Source organism: Tupaia chinensis, unplaced genomic scaffold (assembly GCF_000334495.1).
Source record: "Tupaia chinensis unplaced genomic scaffold, TupChi_1.0 Scaffold000232_1, whole genome shotgun sequence".
In the NCBI taxonomy this organism is placed as follows: domain Eukaryota; kingdom Metazoa; phylum Chordata; class Mammalia; order Scandentia; family Tupaiidae; genus Tupaia; species Tupaia belangeri.
In genome coordinates, this window is record NW_006159708.1 from 3,352,763 (window position 1) to 3,372,939 (window position 20,177).

At 47.4% G+C, this 20,177-nt stretch overlaps 1 protein-coding gene across 1 annotated transcript in view; it reads right to left on the reverse strand.

Moving 5' to 3' along the window:
* CACNA1C (calcium voltage-gated channel subunit alpha1 C) overlaps positions 1-20,177 on the reverse strand; it is a 116,591-nt gene that overhangs the window by 44,208 nt on the left and 52,206 nt on the right. The window contains exons 12-15 of the mRNA XM_006148339.3: positions 15,978-16,010; positions 13,017-13,145; positions 10,994-11,059; positions 9,416-9,507 (exon numbers count right to left, since the gene is read on the reverse strand). Of these exons, the coding sequence (XP_006148401.2) occupies positions 9,416-9,507; positions 10,994-11,059; positions 13,017-13,145; positions 15,978-16,010 (320 nt within the window). The remainder of the gene's footprint in view (positions 1-9,415; positions 9,508-10,993; positions 11,060-13,016; positions 13,146-15,977; positions 16,011-20,177) is intronic.

The window sequence follows — 20,177 nt, forward strand, 5'->3', positions numbered from 1 at the left end:
CCTGTCTTTTTTTTTTTTTTTTTTTTGGAGGTTTTTCGCTATAGGGAGTGTGTGCTCACCCAAAAGACAGAGAGAGACAACCCAAAAGACAGAGAGAGACAGAGACAGAAAGAAGCAAGAAATCATCCCCCAGGGGGGATTGCCACACCACAATCCCTTCTCCTCCATTTTCCTCTCGGGATCTTGGGCACGCATGCACACGCGCCCGGCGTGAGTTTAAGCCACCGGGTCCAGGACTCGAACCACGGTCGACTACATGGGAGTCTAGCGACATAGCCATTACTCTAACTGCTGGTCCCACCCTTCTATTCTTCATCCAGAATGTTAGCAGCAACATTGTGGCCATATGCTTCCCATGAAGGATACCGGCTTTGCACTCATCATTCACTTCAGGGAGTTCCTAGCATCCAGTGGCCAGAAAGGAGAAGTAGCTGGTCACCTCTAAGGTGCTATGAGAAAAGAGGCATGAAATTATCTCATTTGAAAAATTATTTCTATATGTGCAGTTGTACTTCTTTTTGCATTCCTCATGTTACTGTGTCTTTTTTTTTTAAAACTGGATTTGATGAATGTCTATTGGTCTTTCGAAGACTGCTTTAGGTTATACTGATAAAATCTATTTTTGTTTTATATTCCATTGGTGTATGATTTTATTTTAGTAAGTACATTTCTTTCTATCTTGGGGATATTTTGTTATTCTTTTTATCTATTAGTTTACTTAATATATTTTTAAAAAATAAATTAACTTCAGGCTCTGAAGGGGTTTTTATTTTGGCACTGATTGGTGCATTTCATATATTCAAGACAGAGTGCTCTCACTTCCTTTTCTAAGTAGTGTGTAGATTCAGCTTTGAGTTATTTAGAAGAGTGGCGAATATTTTAAGTGGGTAGATTTGGGGGGGACTGTTGTTTTCATGGTTAGTTCCTAATTGACCTTACTAAGGTAAAAGAAGTTTTAGAGTTTGTCAAATTCTTCTTTTTGACTTAAATCCTGGCTAACTTTTGGAATAGTTTCTGGGTGCTTAAAAATGTGTTTCTGGCCATTTACTGAGTTCAAATCTATTAGGTTAAGTTTAAGTGTATTATTTAGATGCTTTTGTTGTTTCTTTTAATTTGGTCTATTTGACTGTTATCGTCTCCTTCCTTCCTTTCTCTTTTTTCTCTCTTTCCTTCTCTCTCTCTCTCCTTCTTTCTTTGCACAGGGCTCAAGAGTAATGTTACAGGGTGGAGAGAGTGAGGAGGTTTTTCCTGACTCCTGCTCTCACAGCCACTGCAGTACGGTGAGCTCCACAGAGACAGCTCTAGGGAGCAAATGAGAGCCAGACCAGCACTGGGTGACCCTGCGCCTTGCTGAGGAAAGATAACTAAACATGGGCAAAGGAGGTCCTGAGAAGTTAAGCAGCAGGGCCAGCAGATGGTGTAGTGGTTATGTCACTGGACTCCCACATGGCCAACCACAGTGGCTTGAAACTCATGCCAGGCATGTGTGTGTGCATGCCCAAGATCCTGGGAGAACGGAGGAGAAGGGATTGCAGTGTGGCCATCTCCTGGGGGATGATTTTTCACTTTCCCCTCACTGTTTCTCTCTCTCTCTCTGTTGAGTACACACATCCTAAGGCAAAAACTTCTACAAAAAAAAGCAAAAAAGTTGAGAGGCAGAATGTCATCATACACATTTTTTGTGAAAATTGGCCAAGAGGAGCACAGAAGAAGCATCCAGATGCTTCAGTCAACTTTTCAGTTTTCTTTCTTCTTTTTAAAATTTGCTATAGGGTGCATGGGGTTGCTAGAAAAGAGAGAAGAGAGAGAGAGAGAGAGAGAGAGAGAGAAAGCACCCCTCAGGAAGGTGGCCACGCCTCTATCCCCTCTCCATCCTCTTCTTGGGACTTCGGGCACCCACACATATGCACCAGGCATATTCTATTGAGCTGCTGGGTCTGGGACTTGAACTGTGCGGTTGACACCTGTGGGGTTCAGTTGCCTTAATCACTGTGTCACCTAGCTGGCCCTCAGAGTTTTCTAAGAGGTTCTCAGAGAAGTGGAAGACAATGTGTGCTAAAGAAAAAAGGAAGATTTGAAGATATGGCAAAAGCAGACAAGGTCCACTATGAAAGAGAAATGAAAACCTATATCCCTCCTAAAAAAGGAAACAAAAGAGAAGTTCAAGGATCACAATGCACCCAAGAGGCCTCCTTCGGCATTTTTATTTTGTTCTGAGTATAACACAAAGATCAAAAGAGAACATTCCAGCTTATCCATTGGTGATGTTTCAAAGAAACTGGGAGTGATACAGAATAACACTGTTGCAGATGACAGTAGCCCTATGAAAAGAAGGCTGCTAAGCCGAAGGAAAATATGAAAAGGATATTGCTGCATACAGAACTAAAGTAAAGCCTGATGCAGCAAAAAGGGAGTTGTCAAAGCTGAAAGGAGCAAGAAGGAAGAGGAGGAAGACAAGGAAGATTAAGATGATAAATGTATTGATACTAGCACAGTTTATAATTTTTAATTTTAACTTTTAATTGATGGGATGCATGCATTCATCAGAAACAGATGAAGAGACAGAGAGAGAAGGAGAAAGCACCCCCCCACACACAGGAATGTGGTCGCACTGCAATCCCTTCTCTATTTCTCCATGTCATTAGGATTTGGGGCACACACACACACCTGGCATCATTTTCAAGCCACAGGGGCTGGGATTCAAACCACAGTTGGCTATGTGAATTCCTTAGCCACTAGGCTACAGTGCTGGCCCCTCTAGCACAGTCTGTAAAGCAGTTAATGCTCCCTGAAAACAATGCACAACTTTCAGTGAAAAAATTGAAATATAAGGCTGTTTATGATTTGCTTTTAAATTGCTCAGTGTCAATTACCAAATGTGTCTTTACTTAGTCCTGCTGGTATTTTCAATAGCCCCTAACCTTGTTTGCTACAATATGGTGGTTGGAAACCAGCAAGGGCATTTCAAGAGGGTTCTACTTGGTGCACAGTACAAATCAGTTATGTGTGGGGATGGTAGATTTTCATCTTTGGTACCTCTGATGTAGTTTATATAAAATAACTATTGTTTTGTCAACTGAGTATCACTGTGAATTGAAAAAAAAAAAGTTACAGTTGTTTTGCTGACCTGCTGAAAGCTTCTAAGTAAATATAATTGTTTTGCTTAGGAGAGAAAAAAAAAAAAAAAAGACAAGGTTGGGCCCCAGTTGTATTTTTGTCTCCATCCCCCACCAAAAAAAAAAAAAAAAAAAAAAAAAAAGAGAGACTGTGTGCCCAGGCCTGCATCTAGCTGACAATTCTGCTTCAGCCTCTGTGAGTCACCGAGATTACAGTCGTTTGCCACTACACCAGGCCTTTAGGTTGGATGAGAACTAATGCCAGGACTCCTGTGTGGTCCCAGCCTGCAGAGCACAGAATCTAACAAGCACGTAGCACTGTGGGTGTGTCTGACCTGTCATGCTTCTTTTTCCCCCTTTTTTTCTTTTATTTTCTCGATTTGCTAGATTTCTACTGTGCTTACTGGAGAAAGACAGATTGAGAGAGAAAGCACCCCAGTGGGGATGGTCATGCTGCAATACCTTTTCCACTTTCTCCTTTTGGGATTTTAGGCACACACGCACACATTCCTGAAGTGTTTTCCCTGCTGTCGGGTCTGGGACTTGAGTTGTGCAATCAGCAATGTGGGATCCAGCCACCTTAACCACCATGCTACTGGTCATTCTGTATGAGGTGTGGTGTGTGTGTGTGTGTGTGTGTTTATTTTCTCCAATATTTCTATCAGGGTCTGACAGATACATTTCCAAACTATATTGCTAGGCTCATTTAATCTTATGACAGTTACATATTCTTAATGGTAATGGTTTGTACCTTTTATAAATAGTAAATAGTCCTCTTTGCTAGTTTCACCTCAATTCTATTTCTTCTGATATTGCTATAGTTACATTTACACTGTAAATATTTTTTGATATTCTTTTTCCATTGCTTTATTTTATTATGTTTTTGAAAATTTTTTTACTGTATATATTATAAATAGGCTATAAATAGACTTCTTTCCTTTTTTTTTTTTTTGGAGAGATTTTTGCAATAGGATGCATGCGCTCATTAGAGAGACAGAGACAGAAAGCGAGAAATCACCCCACAGCAGGGGTGGCCACACTGCAATCCCTTCTCCTCTATTTTCCTCTTGGGATTTTGGGGCATGGTTACACACACATCTGGCATAAGTTTCAAGCCTCCGGGTCCGAGACTCAAACTGCATTTGTCCATGTGGGAGTCCAGCACCTCAACCCTACACCAACCACTGGCCCCACAGCTACATTTCCCTTTTCTTTTCTTTCTTTCTTTCTTTTCTTTTTTTTTTTCAAGGGAGATTTGTACTATAGGATACCTGTGCTCGCCAGAGACACAGAGAGAGACAGAGAGACAGATAGTAAGAAATCCCTGCCCCTCCTGGGGTGGGGGATGGCCACATCGCAAACCCTTCTCTCCTTCATTCCCCTTTCAGGATTTTGGTCATGCACACACAACTGGCATGAGTTTGAAGCCACCAGGTTCAGGACTTGAACCATGGTTGACTACATGGGAGTCCAGTTATACAACCATTACACCATTTACTGGTCCCCCCACAGCTACACTTCTTAAAGCCAAGATTAAAGAGTATCTTTTAATAGGGAAATTTCATTCATCTAATTTGTTAGTGATTATTAATATCTTTCTTCCTATTCTTGTCATTTTATTTTATTGCTCTAATTATCAAGGTTTTTTTTCCCCCCTACATTTTTTCCCTTCTTTTTGATGAACTGCTGAGATTTTCTTTGTCCAGTTTTCACTGTAGTGGTTTGGAATGTCCATATTCCGTTTCTATTTTCCTCGTGATTGACCTTTAAATATTTAACAAATATGTATTAATACATATTTTTCCCTTAGCTATATATAGAGCTAAACGGTATCATTTCTTCTCTCCCAAAAGAGATTCTTAGCAAAATTTCATGTTTCTCATTCTCCTACCACCCTATTTCCTACATCTTTGAGAGAATATGGGGTTTTACATTCAAATTGTTATTAAGGTTTTGGACATTTTCTCTACTTAGACTTAAGATAAACTTTTAGACTTAATATAAACTTTATAATTTCTCTGTTCATAACTCATAACTACAAATTTATGATTTCCTTACTAATGTATTTACTCTACTTATTCTATTTCTTAGATTCATTTTTCATTCTGTTGAAGGACAGCTTTGTGTAATTGCTTCAAGGAAGGGTTATGTAGGGAAGTAAACTTTTTAGGTTCTTAAACTTCTGGAAATCTCTTTATTTTGCTTTGCTACTTGAATGCTAATTTGACTACATATAATAGTTTAGATTCAAAATACATTTTCCTCATGATTTTGAATATATTACTTCACTGTTTTCCAGTATGCACTTTTGTTGTTCTTGATTGGTACTTTGAAAGTAATTAATTTATTTCTCTTTGCAACATTGTCTAGTAAAGACACTGACCTTTTTATATCATGTGTTCTTGGCATTTTTGTCAAAAGTAAATTTACTATAAATATGTGAGCTCTCTATCCTATTTAATTGGGCAGTGTGTTTATTTCTATGATGGTATTATGCTGCTGTTTTGATTATGATAGCTTTGTAATAGATTTTGAAGTCAGGTAGTGTAAGATCTCCAGTTTTGACATTTTTTGCTCAAGATTGCTTTGGCTATTAGTGGCATCTGTGGTTCCATCTGAATTTTAGAATTTTTTCCTATTTCTTTAAAACATGACATTGGAATTATGATACATATTGCTCTGAATTTGTAGATTGCTTTGAATAGTACAGATATTTTAATAATAATGATAATTTGTCCAATCCATGAACATGGGATACCTCTCTATTTATTTGTGTCATCAACTATTTCTTTCATCAGTTCTCAGTATACAGGTTTTTCACTTCCTTGGTTACATTTATTCATAAATTATTTTTCTTTTTGCTGTTGGGAATAATATTGATTTCTTAGTTTATCTTTCAAATACAGTAGTTCATTGTTAGTGTAAACAAAACACTGCTTATTTTTGTTTCTGTAACCAAAAACTTTATTTATTTATGTTTTCTAACAGTGTTTTAAAAAATTTTTTTTGAGGTGGAGCCTTTCATATTTTCTATAAATCAGATCATCTCATCAGCAAACAAATAATTTTATTTCCTTTTTTATTTGTATGCCTTTTAGGTCTTTTTCTTGTTTAATGGCCCTAGCTAGAATGTCTAGTAAATACATTGAAGAGAAGTGGAGAGAAAAGTCATTATTGTCTTGTTCTGGATCTTAAAGGTAAAACTTCCAACTTTTCACTGTTGAATATGGTGTTAGCTGTGGGATTGTCATATATGACCTTTATTGTGTTGAGATACTTCTATGCTTAATTTGATGATAATTTTACTATGAAAGGATGTTGAATTTTATCCAATGCTCTTTCTCATCTACTGAGATGATCATATAGCTTCTGTTTTCCATTCTGTTATCGTGGTATATCACATTTATTTTGTTTTCAAAGGTTTATTTATATGTTTTTCTCATGATATAGAGGCACAGAAAGACAAAGAGAAAGAGAGAGAGAGAGAGGAGAAAGAAGCATCTTCATTTAGGATCTCATGCCACAATCTTGCCCTAGCCTTTCCAACAAGCCAGAATCATAGGCACACATATGTGTGCTCAGAGTGTGCAAGTCCGTTTGGGAACCAAACACTGACTCTCCAAATGGCTTTCAGTATTGCAGAACATTAAGTCACCCCTACACCACTATGGCTAGGCCATCACATTTATTGATTTGTGTATGTTGAACCATCCTTGTCTTCTAGGTTTAAATCTCACTTGATCATGGTGAGTGATCCTTTTAATGTGTCATTGAATTCAGTTTGATGGTATTTTGTTGAGTTTTTGGCATCTATGTTCATCAGGGATATTGACCTGTAATTTCCGTTTCTTGCAGTGTCCTCATCTCATTTTGGTATCGGGTGAATGCTGACTTTGTAACATTAGTTTGGAAGTACTTGCTCTTCTTTAATTTTCTGGACTTTTCCTCTTTGGAAGCTTTTAGGATATTTTCTTTATTTAAGATAGTCTGAAAAGTCATCACAATGTGTCTAGTTAAGAGTTTTTTTGATTAACCCTTTCTGTACTCAGTAGGCCATTTCAATCTGACATTTTATTTGATCATTCCTTTATTTCATTCTCTTCATCCCTTCTATTCTTTTTGTCTGGAATTTCTATAACACAGATGGGATTATTCTGGCTCCATCCTCCATGTCTTACCTTTTATTTAATATCTTCTAGGTCTTTGTCCTTTTGACTTTTATAATGACAGAATCATCTGGTTAATCTTTCAGATCATTAATTCCATTCTTCAGCTGTGTCCATTCTGCTACAATAAATGTCGACCTTTATTGACACAGTCCAGGAGTGTGACATCACATGCTACTGTTTGCAGCTTGTAAGCATCAAAAAACGCTCTCTGAATGCAGGTCCCAGGTCCCAGGCCCCCTGTGCCTCATCCGTTGATGCAAGACTGTTCTCCCTTCCTCCATGCCCTCACTCAATCTGTCTGGAGGTGTGATTTTTTCAGGTCCTATTTCTTTGCCAGTTGAATCCCATTTGCTTTCTTCAACTTAGGAATTTCTCAACATTTTTGGTTTACCATAAGCACTCTTTCATGGTTTTCTCCCCCTAACTATCACGGATTTATTCTTTTAAAAAACATCGTCCCTCATTGAGAACTTCAGGAAAAGAGGGGGCTGAGCCCACATGCTTGGTCAGGTGTATGCCCAACTCTGTATTTATTTCTTTCTCTCTCTCTGTCTCTTCTCCCCTTCCCATAGGGCATGTATACTTGCCAGAGAGAGATGAGAGACAAAAAGTGAGAAATCACTCCTTTCACTCCAGGGGCCTTGGCCATGCTGCAATCCCTTCCTCTAGTCTCCTTCTGGAATTTTTGGTGTGTGTATGTACCCAGAAGTGATTTTCAAACTGCCAGGTCTGGGACTCGAACTTGTGTCAACCAAGTGGGAATCCAGTGCCTTAACCATGCTGGCCCTGTCCAACTCCATATTTGATGTGGCAAAGACCTAAGTGTTGAATGGCTGTTAATGATGGCCCTTGTGTCCTGACAGTATATGATCTGCTAGACTGGCATTTAGGGAGACCACCACTTTAATATAATATAAGGGTTCATGGAGGAGGTCGGATGGTACCACAGCAGCAAAAAGAGGTGCTCTGCCAAGCTGAACCCATGGGAGGGTCTGGGCTCATGTCCAAAGACCTCCCTGAGTATGCAGAGCATGTGTCCATGAGCTGGGGAAGACTGAGGCTGGGGTGGACTGTAGCATTAGGACCTTGATGGGGGTGCTATTTCTCTGTCTCTGTTGCTCTCACTCATGGATAAAAATAAATAAAATTGTTTTTAAAAGTTCATAGAAAACATACATTATGGAAAAACTATACATGGATTTCTATTTTTTGCCAAGAAATAAACTCATACTTTAATTCTACTTTTCCACAAACTTTGTGAAGTGTCCTCGTATATCTTGAGCAATTATGACATTTGGGCTTGGGTATAGAAAAAGGGTTCTGTAGAACGCAGTGAATGTGGGGCTACCAGAGAGGATCCCCAAACCCTCTAGGAGGGACCCCAGGGCATACTTGCTGCCTCCCCTCATGTCGTGGTACAGAGAATGTATGAGCCAGAAAGGACTGTAGGAGCCATCCTGTCCAGGGATGGAGTAAATCACTGTCATGCACCTGCCTGGACTAGATGGAGGCATCAGAGTTCCAGGCTGGAAAGTGAGAGCCTAGGCAGGAAAATAAGGAGACTGAGGAAGACCGAGAGGTGTGTCATTAGCCAAATGAGGGAGGAGAAGCAGCTGCAGCAGGGACGCATTGGGGCAGGTATAAGATGTCTCTGTTCCAGCCAAGAAGTGTGCAGACTTGAGGCTGGCTGAAATGAGGGTGACACTAAGTGCATATGGACATAACCACCACACGACAAATGGCACAGACTCCGGCACAGTGAACAGTGCCTCAATTATTTTCAGGGGAAACTGAGGCTCAGAGCAGTTAGGTGTCTTGCTCATGGTCACAGAGCCTGTGTGTTGGCTTTGAGCCTATTCCGATTCAAAGCAGAGTCCTGTCATGACTTGATCTCTGACCCCTAGTGGTTTGCGGTGGTTGCCAGCAAGTGTGTAAGTGGCCAGTGGGTGGGCCGCCTGATGGGAAGTTATAAATAATGATAGAACCATTCGCTTCCTGGCCAGGGGAGAGAGAACCAGCATGTGCTCTCGCCCCTCTCACTGCCCTGGCAGGGGTTCCCTCATCCTCCACACACAGCCCGGAAGGCTGCATGGTGCAAGTGTGCATGGACCTGTGTCCTCAAAGACCCACCTGAACAGGAGCAGCACAGCTTGGGGGAAGGTCTGAAAGTTGTTGTTCCGGTTGATCTCTGTGGTGTCATTCAGGGCAATCTTCCCAAACACCTGGCAGAGAGAAGGAAGACGTGCTCGGGGACATGCAGACAGAATCCTCGGTGTGACCTGGAAGGCACCTTGGTCCCAGTCCCCACCTGGATAAGTGTAAGGAGAGTGCCCTGCCATGGGGCCCAGTGGGCTCTGGGGCTCATGGCAGGCAGAGCAGAAGCTTCCTGTGTCGAGACACGGAGCTCATCACCTTTCCATTGCCATTTCAGCCCCATGAGCCCAAGTATTTGCTCAAATTTAGTCCTTGGGTTTCACAATGATAGGAATGAACCAGCCAGGGCTTGGACAAGCTTAATTCATCCCTGAGATAAGAAGCCTCCTTATTTCCTGACATTTTACAGCTAAACAGTTTTAGTTTTGAAACTGCCGACCCTTGGGGCCAGCAGATGATGTGATGATTATGTCACTGGACTCCCATGTAGTCAACAGCAGTTCGAGTCCTGGACCTGGTGGCTTAAAACCCATGCCAGGCATGTGTGTGTGCCCAAGACCCCAAGAGGAAAATGGAGGAGAAGGGACTGTGGTGTGGCTATCTCCCCTGTGGGGGAGGGTGATCTCTCCCTTTCTGTCCATCTTTCTCTATCTCTTCAGTGAGTGCATATGCCCTATAATAAAAATCTTTCTCTATAAAAAGAAAGAAACTGCCACCCTTTACCAGATGGCAAGGTGGCTCTTTTCATCTCCAGAGGTTTGGCCTCTGAACCTTTGGATCATTCTACAATAAGCAAGTAGAGGAATGTATTTAAGGAGCTCCAGAGGAAATGCTCCAGACCAGTGTGGAGTGCTGGGTCACAGGCGCTCTACCAAGTCTGACCTCAGGCGCTCAGCTGAAGCCCTGGAGAGCGGCCATAGGGCACTGATTTGGGGCAGAGGAGGCACCATGGCCACCTGTGAGGGGCAGCCCCAGAAATGGCTGCATATTTGATGGGCAGTCTGCCTCCCTCCGTAGCCCCTTCCTCCTTCCTCCCCCTTTCCTTCCCTTTCTATCTTTCCCCTCCCCCCTCCTTCCTTCCCTCCTTTGCGGCCTCCCTTCTCTCCTTCCTCCCTCCTCTCCTTCTCCCCTCAGTCATCTGTGTGTTCTGAGTGTCACTGGGCCTCAGGCCTACGACACCTGGACAAAGTGAGGGATGCAGGTAAGATGCCCCCTTCCCACCGTGCCAAGAAGGGACCGGGTCTCTCCAGCAGCACCCTCATCAATCCAGGACTGCTTTCGCTCCACATGGAGCAGAAGCCAGCCGGGGCCTTGGAAGGGAGGTGCTGCAAGCTGTGTGCCCTGAGCCTGGTTAATCGCCCTGCTTCTCACAGGGTGGTTCCCCCTTTGGAGAAGTTCCAATTCCAGAGACTTTTTGGCCTCAGAAGGAAGAGGAGAGGAAGCAGGGTAGCCAGGAGCAAGAGACAAGAGGGCAGAGGGCACAGGGAATGAGGCCTGGGAGCCGGGCAGAGAGGCAGGAGGCAGAGGAGCCGGGAGGTAGGAGGAGCTTCCTACCTGCATGCCGATCACAGCGTAGATGAAGAACAGCATCACTATCAGGAGGGCCACGTAGGGCAGGGCCTGGAAAAGCACAAAGACTGCCATGGGCCCCAGGCGCGGCTGCTGGCTCCTTCCTGGGAGTGCCACCTCTAACCCTGAGGCTCGGCTGCCGCCTGGCCCACAGCAGGGGGCACTCAAGAACCCGCAGAGATGCCTGGGCAGTGGGCACAGCCTGCTCGCTCTGGGTTTCCATCTGCAAGAGGCAGTGCAGAGTAACGGGTGTGGAGTGATAGGACCTCACAGAGCAGCCAAAGAGGGTGACGCCTCCTCCGACTGAACCAGAGGAGTTCACGGACAGTGCCCCAGGCAGGCGTGGTTCCCTGGGAAGAGGGGACCGGGCGGCAGCAGCGTGCGCCCTTTCTTTCCACACATCTCTTTTGTTCCACTAGTTGTGAGCAGGTCTTTCCCTTTTACTAAGGGAAAACTTAAAGGAAAGATCACAGACTCAAATCCAATTTCCTCTTCCTAGCTATGGGAGCTGAGCCATATCATTTAACCTCTCTGAACCTCAGTTTCCTCATCTGAAAAATGGACAAATCATAATGCCTTCTCAGGAGTTCTACAGCTTAAATGATTGGAGCCTGTTAAGTGCTTTGTGCAATGCTTTGCAGAGTTGGGTCCTGTCCGTTTTACTCACTCAACGTATTACTGGCCGAGAGGCAGGGACATCTCCATTTCCAGAACCCGTGCCAATCCTGGGGAGAGACATCTGCCAGTCGTGGAGGAGGCACGGGGGCTCAAGGAGCCCACCATGGCGGAGGAGCGCCCCACGCGCCGATGGCTGGAGGCCCGCCTGCCGCCCCACACCACTAGATGGCGCTGTTAGATCGCGCCCTGCCCCTCTGTCGGGTGAGCACTCCAGCCCCAAGCTGAGGTCTCCCTCCTAGTCGCCCCAGCTGGGGGTCTCTACCCAGCCCAGGGAAATGTTGGAGGTCGGGGGCTGGATAGCCATTCAGGGCTGCAGGACCCTAGGAGTGCTCCAGATACAGGGTCAGACCCCAGTCTTGCTTCATTAAGGTGACAACTCTGACTCCCAGCACCCACAGGTCTCCCCGAGTGGGGCGTCAGCCTGGCCAGGCTGGAGGGACAGGCCGTGCCAGTGCGGTGGCTGCGGCAGAGCCCAGGCAGGAGGCGGCCTGGAGGGCTTGTCCCTAGGGAGGGCATCAAAGCAGGCCTGCGATCACAACCAGGGCAGAGCGACACGGGGGATCCAGTGGCCTGGAGCCCGGCCCTCATTCTGTATGGGGGTGCACAGCCGACCTCTGCATTCCTAGCACTGCTGAGCCTATCTAGGGACGCTGAAGCAGGGACCACCGGCGGCAGAGAGGCCTACCTGCGGGCAGCCAGGAGCAAAAAGCCACGTTTAGGGGTTTCTGCAGTGACCTTCAAGGGTTGGGGAGACACTTTGCTTCTCTTTAACCTCAAGCTTACATAAGCTGTCCAGGGCGATCACTGTTCTGAGAGGTACTCAGTGACAGTCAGGCAGAGCTAAGCCTGGAGGAGGGGCTTCCCACCTGGAGCACGGGAGTCCTGTCAGGGGAGTCCTGCTAAAGACCCAGCAGGAGACATCCGTGGGGCAGGGTGACTGGCTTCGGGGCAAGCCAGAAGTGCAGGGCCTCAGAGGTTATCTCAGGCCCACACTTTGCAATTTGTTCCAAACTACCAATCCTTTGCCCATGAGTTCTTCCAGTAACCAGAGAAGCCCGCAGGTGACAGAAGGCAGAAGCCATGGTCTCCCCCACCCCCACTCCGCCTTCGGGGAAACTGGGCTCCAGGAGCCTGTGTGCGAAACCTCAGGGCCAGTCTGAGCCTGCTTCCGGAGAGAGCAAGGCGAGGAGTCCCGAAGGGGCTGGCACCGCCGCCAACTGCTGGGTAAAGAGGCTGGTTGGTCCAGAGTCCTGGAGCCAGCTGTCCCTCCCGAGGCAGCGTTGGGAACCCCTTTGCCCTTTGCCCCGCTGTGCGTGGGAGGTGCGGCTACCTGGAAGGACTTGATGAAGGTCCACAGCAGCGTCCGGATGCCCTCGCCACGGCTCAGCAGCTTCACTAGTCGCATGACCCGGAAGAGGCGGAAGAAGGTGATGGAGATGCGGGAGTTCTCCTCTGCATTCTGGAACCCACCGGCAACAGGGGCGCAGTTAGCATGGGAGGGGGCAGGGCGAAGGTCAGGAATGGCCACTGAGAAACAGTCCTTGACAGGGAGACGGCTGGGCGAGCTGCACTAGACAGTCCCCTGACATCCACACTTGGGGCCCACCACTGTAGTCAGCCACCACCTGTTCTGGGGAGGCAGCCCAGCCCACCACGTAGAGCTGAGCCCAGGTTCTAGTGCCTGGGCCCCTGTTATTCTGTTCTCTCTTCCCTTTTACTCCTGGTTCTTAATGCCCTGGAAGATTCCACAAGAAACTACCATGTACTTTGGAATCTTTCAGGCCTGAAGCCAGTTGTCCTCGCAGCCCCAGCCAATGCCACAGGGCCTGGAGGAGGCAGCCTCCACCCTCCTGTCTGACTCCCAGAGTCCTCCCTCTGAGTGAGGCCACTCTCTGCAGGAAGGCTGACAGGCTCTGGCCTCCCCTGCATAGGTGGGGCCTGTTGGGAGGGGTGGGCAGGGCTCAGGAGGTCAGAGAAGTGGCCCACTGAAGAACAAACGCCCTGGCTGCTCAGGATCTCTGTGGCCTCCTTCTACTTCCGACAGCCCCTGCCTGGAATGGCTTCAGGGGCTTCTCAGGGCTGGGAGAGGTCTCGCTCTAAAACTGTGCCCCCCCCACCCCATCTGGGGCTTCTTGGAGAGTCCAACCCTCCCCAGGCTGCACAAAATCCTGGAAGGGGTAGGGGGTATGGGAGAGAGGCAGGGGAGGCAGTCTCTTGGAGCTAGCCTGGACCCCAAGGAGTGGTCTATGGTGGTCTCTGCTGAGGCTGCTGGCACTTGGCTGGCCGCAGCCCAGTCCGCACCCCTTCCTGTTGGCTAGTGCAGCTCGCCCGCCCTGCACACTGGGAGAGAATGGGCCCTCTGCATTTCCTGCTACGGCTCCATCAGCTGCTCCGCGGGAGGGGGTCCCCCTGCTCCCTGCTTCACTCCTTCCCTTGCCTCTTTAGCTGCTCCGCGGGAGGCGGTCCCCCTGCTCCTTGCTTCACTCCTTCTCTTGCTTCTTTTTAATTCCTTCCAGGCCAGACCCTCCCTGACATGAGCCCTGCCTGTGCCCTCTGACGTCCCCCCACACTAAGCCCTTGCTGGCTCCCACAGGCCCTTCCGTTCTAACTCCATGGCCGCAGTGGCTGTCACGGACACGGCTGGATGGCTGTGGCAGCCATTCATCGTGGCTCTGTGCAGGATGGAGACCACGGGAGGGGTGAGAAGTGCAGAGGCAGCAGCGCCTGCATGGCAGCAGGCCCACCCTGCCCAGGACCACGCCACAGGGTCTGCCCTGGCTTTCAGAACCTCTGCACGGAGCAGTGAGAACGGCTCATTTCAAACTCAGAGTGGCCTCTCTTTCTCCTCTGTCCCTGTCCCCATCAAGGAAGGGGACAGATGTGGGCCTTGAGAGGCCGGCTCATAGGCTGCTGAAAGGCCTGCCCTTGCCTGTGTATTTGAAGCCTCTGATGTGTTTAATCTCTGCATTTCTGTCACCTGTGTATCTGCTTGAAATTCCTTTATCTTTCCTAAAAAAGGAGGCCATGTTCCCCCAGAGGAGGATGCAGAGGAGGCTTAAGGTTTTAGAACTCAGCTGTCAGTTCTACCATGTTCAGGAAAGGAGAAAAAAAAAGAAAGAACAGGCTTAAGTGGGAACTTCAGCTCCGAGTGTCAAGAGTTTGAGAAGCTGGTGCCACAGGGGCATCTGGATCTGATGTGTTTATAAAAAAAAAAAAAAAAAAAAAAACCACCAGGCTTGCAGTCTGAATCCGCTCTGACGTCCGGAAGCTCCCCAGCGGCTGCGGTTTCCTAGTGCTGCTCTGGAAGGAGAACATGACGACTTCCTCCAGTCAATAAACCGGGTGACGATGCAGTAAAGCAGCAGCCCCGGGGCCGTCCCTGTGAAGCAGGCAGGTACCCACAAGCGGCCTTGCTGTCAGGCTGGGGCCCACCCTGGGGAACCTGCACACCCCCCATCTTGCCTCCATCCTGCTGGCTTCTGGGGCTGGGAGGTCAGCTTACTGGTTCTGCTAAAGACCCACGCTTGGCCCAATTTGAAACGTGTGATGGTGGCCCTCTGGAGGAGGCTGTCCCAAGGAGAATGCGAGGTCACACCAAGTGGCTTCCCTATCACCTTAGCTAAAACGAATCACTGACTTCCTCCTCAGGGGTGGTCCAAGAAGCTGAGTTCTTCTGTCTCTGCTGCAGAAAAGTGGGTAGAACCCCACTTTAACGAACTTCAGGAATTTAGAAAAGTGCAAGGGGTATTGTGGCCAGAGTGACTGGAAACCCAACCACTCCCTCGCTAGCAAATCCCAGCCTAAACCACTTGGCCTTGAACTTGGAGCACAGGGAGGCTGCTGGTTACAACACTGATTACTAGGAGGGCATTGTCTTTCTGCCTCCTGGCATGATCCCCTCTCCCCTTCATTTCCCCAGAGACCCTCGTCACGGCTCTCTAGGCGCCCTCGCCAAATTCCCCACACAGATGAAAGCTGGAGACTGCAGCCAGATCAGTCCCCGGGCTGTGTAACAGGAAATGGCTTGTGGGTCCATTTCTCTCCCAGCGGCTCATCAAAGTTGAGACCACAGTGAATTGCACCCACAGGAAAGCCCAGGGGGTAGAACACCATCACACAAACAGCATGTCTGCAGCTCACAGGAGAACAGGTGCAAGGCGCATAGCACACACAGTGGCTGCATGCATCGGGAGCCATCTGGGCCCCAGGAGGTTCTGGAGGTCGGGCGGGTGACAATGGGGGTGCTCGGGGGTCACAGAAGCTAGGAGCATGGCCTGGGGGTCAGTCTTACCATAGAGGGAGAACATTGGGTATGTTCAGCTGGCTTTAAAGAAAGGCAGATAGAGATAAGCTGTAGTGAGTCTCAGGTGGATGCCGGCACTGTAGGTCTGGACTAACACAGGAGCAACACATGGCAGGAGAGGGCAAAGGGCACAGGTGAAAGACGTACAGGTGCGGGGGCTGGCAGGTTCTGGGACCTCACCATGAAAGCAGACGCTGCGTCGCCAGGCCTTGGTCTACCAAGGACCCGTATGGCGTCCTCCTGCCAATGATCATCTTGCCACGAGTTACATAACTTGTACCCGCGGCAGGCGAGTACGCGAGCTCTTCTGGATTTTGTGGGTGGAGGTTTTGCTTCCTTTTGTGTTGCCTTTTCAATTAGCTATGTGTTCAAAGGCAGCCTCTGAGGTTTGTGCTTTATGCACTCAGCTGGGCAAGGTAGTGCATGCTGGCCAGCAAAGGCCTTGCTTCTACCCCATGCCCATCAGATCTGAGCAAAGGAGCTCAAGGGCCATGGCCCATCAGGCCGGGAAAGACTGAACCGTAATCATCACTGGGTGGGGGGGAGGGGGGCAGCAGGGGCTAGCCCTCAAGGTGTAACTCGGGCAGGAAAGAGCCTAGTTAGGCCATTGGTCTACAGGTGTGGGGAGCACTGGCAGAAAATAATAAGTGTTGAATCATTTTTAAATTCAAAAGCCTCCCCCCCCACACAATTTAGGACATTATTATTAATGCCTCCAAAAAACCTTTTTCATGGGTCTGACTGCTGAACTCATTTTGGGTAGGTGCTGAGGGAAGTGGCCTTATGAGAAAATTCCAGTGCCAACCCTGGCCCTGGTTCCTTGAGCCCGTACCTGGGAAAATGCCCCTGTTCTTTGGGCTCCAGCACAGTGCACTGAGGCCCTGACTGCCCTTGAACATCTGAGCCACCAGCTCTTTCGACAGTCACGATGTCGCCTTTACCCCCACTTTCACTTGCATTTCTGTCTTTAGGACGCAAACAAGGAAAACATATAATGGGGTTTTTGAAGGATGGAAATGGGCACAACTAGACATTCGCTTGCAACCTGAAAGTACTTCTTAGGTAACAGATTTCTAAGCAAATTCTTGTCTTTATTCCGTGGCAAGTTGAAAGGATGCCCTTTTTTGGGAATGGTGGAGATATGGGGTAATGTGAGGGAAGAGAAGGAAAGGGATTCGTCTCTAGTCAGTGACGGAACATGTTCTAGGCCTAGTTTCTGCTGCCTGAGGATCACCACCGGCCAGGTCAGTCCGCATGCCTGGAGGGTGTGGGCGCGCTGAGATTTGGCCAGGGGCTGAGATTGGACATAGAAATGAACGTAGAAATAGACACACACACGTACACTCACAGCCAACATTTCCTGTCAAAGCTCTGAGATGGCAGGGCTAGTATCCTCTGTCGTCTCCTGCCTCCCAGGCCAGCCTAGTGCTTCTGCACCTGTGTTAATGGCAAGGCGTCGTGTGCCGGGGGCTTCAGAAGACAGGGAGCGGGATGGCCACAGGGAGGTAAGCCATACTACGTACAATGCCTGGGTATCAGGCTGAGTTCTTGGGAGGCTCGGTCATTGCTCCCTCCTAGGTCCCCCTGAAAACTCTCACAGCTGCCCATGACTTCAGAGAACCCTGCCCACATATGGGAAGGTCTTCTAGGTCTGTCCCCTTCTGAATTAGAATCAAATAGAGACAGTTCAGAGAACCCACTGGCTTTCCTGGCCCCTTTCGTTCTTTCTTTTTTGGAAGTTTTTGCCATAGGGCGTGTGTACTTGCTGGAGTGAGGCAAGGAGGGAGAGAGAGAGAGAAGGAAAGTAAAAAATTACCCCAGAGGGGATGGTCATGCCACAGTTCCTTCTCGTTCAGTGTTTTCTTAGAATTTTGAGCATGCACACATACCTGGCCAGATTTTCAAGCTACTGGGTCCGGGACTTGAATTGTGGTAGGTCACATGGGAGTCCCACACCTTAACCCCATGCCACCTGCTGGCCCCTCCTGGCCCAATTTTAGAAAATAAGCTCTCTGCTTCATTGTACTTTCAACGCATTTGTCATAACTGTCTTTTATCTTTTTACTTTTTTAGCCTTTTATACTTCCATTTAGAATCTCATCTATTTAAATCATGTCTTGCATTAAGATACAGCTACAGGGGGCCCAGAGGTGGCATGCTGGTTAGGATGCTGGACTCCCTCCTGGCCCACTGCCATCTGAGTCTCGGACCTAGTAGCTTGCTTTCTCGTTTTCTCTGTCTCTCTCTCTCATGCATGTGGCCTATAGCAAATTAAAAAATATAATAATGAATAAATCATTCTGTGAAAAAAAAAGAGATGCAACTTTGTATCTGTTCTAAGAATCTTGACTGCATTTATGATTTCAATACTATATATTACTTTAATAATCCTATGCCATTTCTCTGTAAGAGGAGGCAAGAAGAGATCAGGAAGTTACAGGGCAGCAGAACAAGGATGAGGGCTCTCTGGAGTCCATCTCTCTGCCGGGTTCCCAGGCAGGTCCTAAGAGCTTTCCAAAGAGCCTCACTTGGGGAGAACCTTGAGACTCATAGATTAACTTCTTTCAAGGCTTCAGCCATACTCTTTGTAGAGCACCTAACCTATTGGAGCAGCGGTGCCTTCAACATTCCCATGAAACTATCACATGTGAGGAATTATGTTCCCAAGATCTAAGGTCTCACCAAGAAATAGCCATAACAAAATGAGAAAGCAGTTACTTAATGATGGAAACAGCAGGAAGGAGCCCAAGACATGACCCTTGCTCTCAGAGGCCCTATGGTCTCCGGGTACAGGGACTGGCCCATAAAACAGTTCCTGATGTCCCCACATGGTCATTCAGTTTTCAGTGCTCCCCCAGCTGCAAGGGGGGATCTCTCGGGGAGCTGGAAGGAGGAGTTGGGCCTGCTGCAGTCAGACATCGATGGTGCCCCAAGCTAAATGCGTTTATTCTAGAGATGCGTTTGTGTCATCTGCCAGTCTGCTAAATACACACTGCCATGCCTCGGGTACCTACCCAGCACCAGTTCTGCTTGCAGAATTAGTGGGTGACCTGGAATACTTGTGCCATTAATCTCTAACCCTTTCCCAGAGTTGTCACCCAGTTCCCTGAGTTAATCATTTCCCTATTCATGGCTTACTGGAGAAGAAAGAGGTGGTAAGATTCCTGAAGACTAATGTCTGTGAGCTTGGAGAATGTTCCTGCACGCCTCTCCCATAGTGAGTGTCAGAGTGGCTTACCCACCCAACACGCCAGCTGGTTTTTAACATGGCACTGTCTCTACTAATGGTAGGCATGCAATGAGTCTTTGAGCAGCCAATTCTTTCATCTTGGTTTTTTGATGATCTGGTAATTTTAGGGATTTCAAGAAACCCAGGACATGAATTAGTTCATGCAATTGGTATAAATTAAATAAGGCTATTACTCCTTATCTGAAGCAGAGGTGGGGCATTTTCAGTAAGAGTCTCAGCTAGTGGTTCCAGGTAACAGGCTCAGGGCAAGCAGAAAGGACAGGCTGGCACCCTGCTTCATATCCCTGTGCAGATGACCCTGGGTGGGGTAACAGGGGGCGATGCTGGCGGAGTAGCTTTTGGGTAGTCTGTAAGATACCTTCTCTGGAAATCAAGTTTAGGATCAAATTAGAGACATCCTCCCAGTGGACCAAGTCTTTGTCTCTAGAAGGTACTCACTGTCCCTTTGCATGGGGTCTCATCTCTACATCCCATTCAGGGAGCTTAGAGATGGCACACCGGCTGTACCAGAGGCTGGCAGAGAGACGGTTCTCCTGGCTGGGGAGGAGGGGGTTTTCCCAAGAGTCAAAAAGTGGGAATCAGTGGGATGTGTTTCCCAGTTTTGTTACATTCATTGTCTCTTTGGAAATCAAAAGGTGATTAAAAAATAATCCATTATTATATATAAAAATGGCCTAAAAATTTATTTTAAAGAGCACAGCCAGGGGGTAAGGATTTTAGGGATTTAGGGATTGAACAGCAGATTTCTAGACTGGGATACCCAACCAAGCTATCTTCCAGACTAGTCCCAGATCAGATGGCATGGTTGCATCTTGAAGTGACCTTGGCCCTGGCTACCCTCTCCTTGACATTGACTTTGAAAGGTGCAGCACGCCTTCCCACTTCCTCCAGAGAAGGCTGGCTCCCGGCCCTACAGACAATGACTCCAGTGGCTGGCC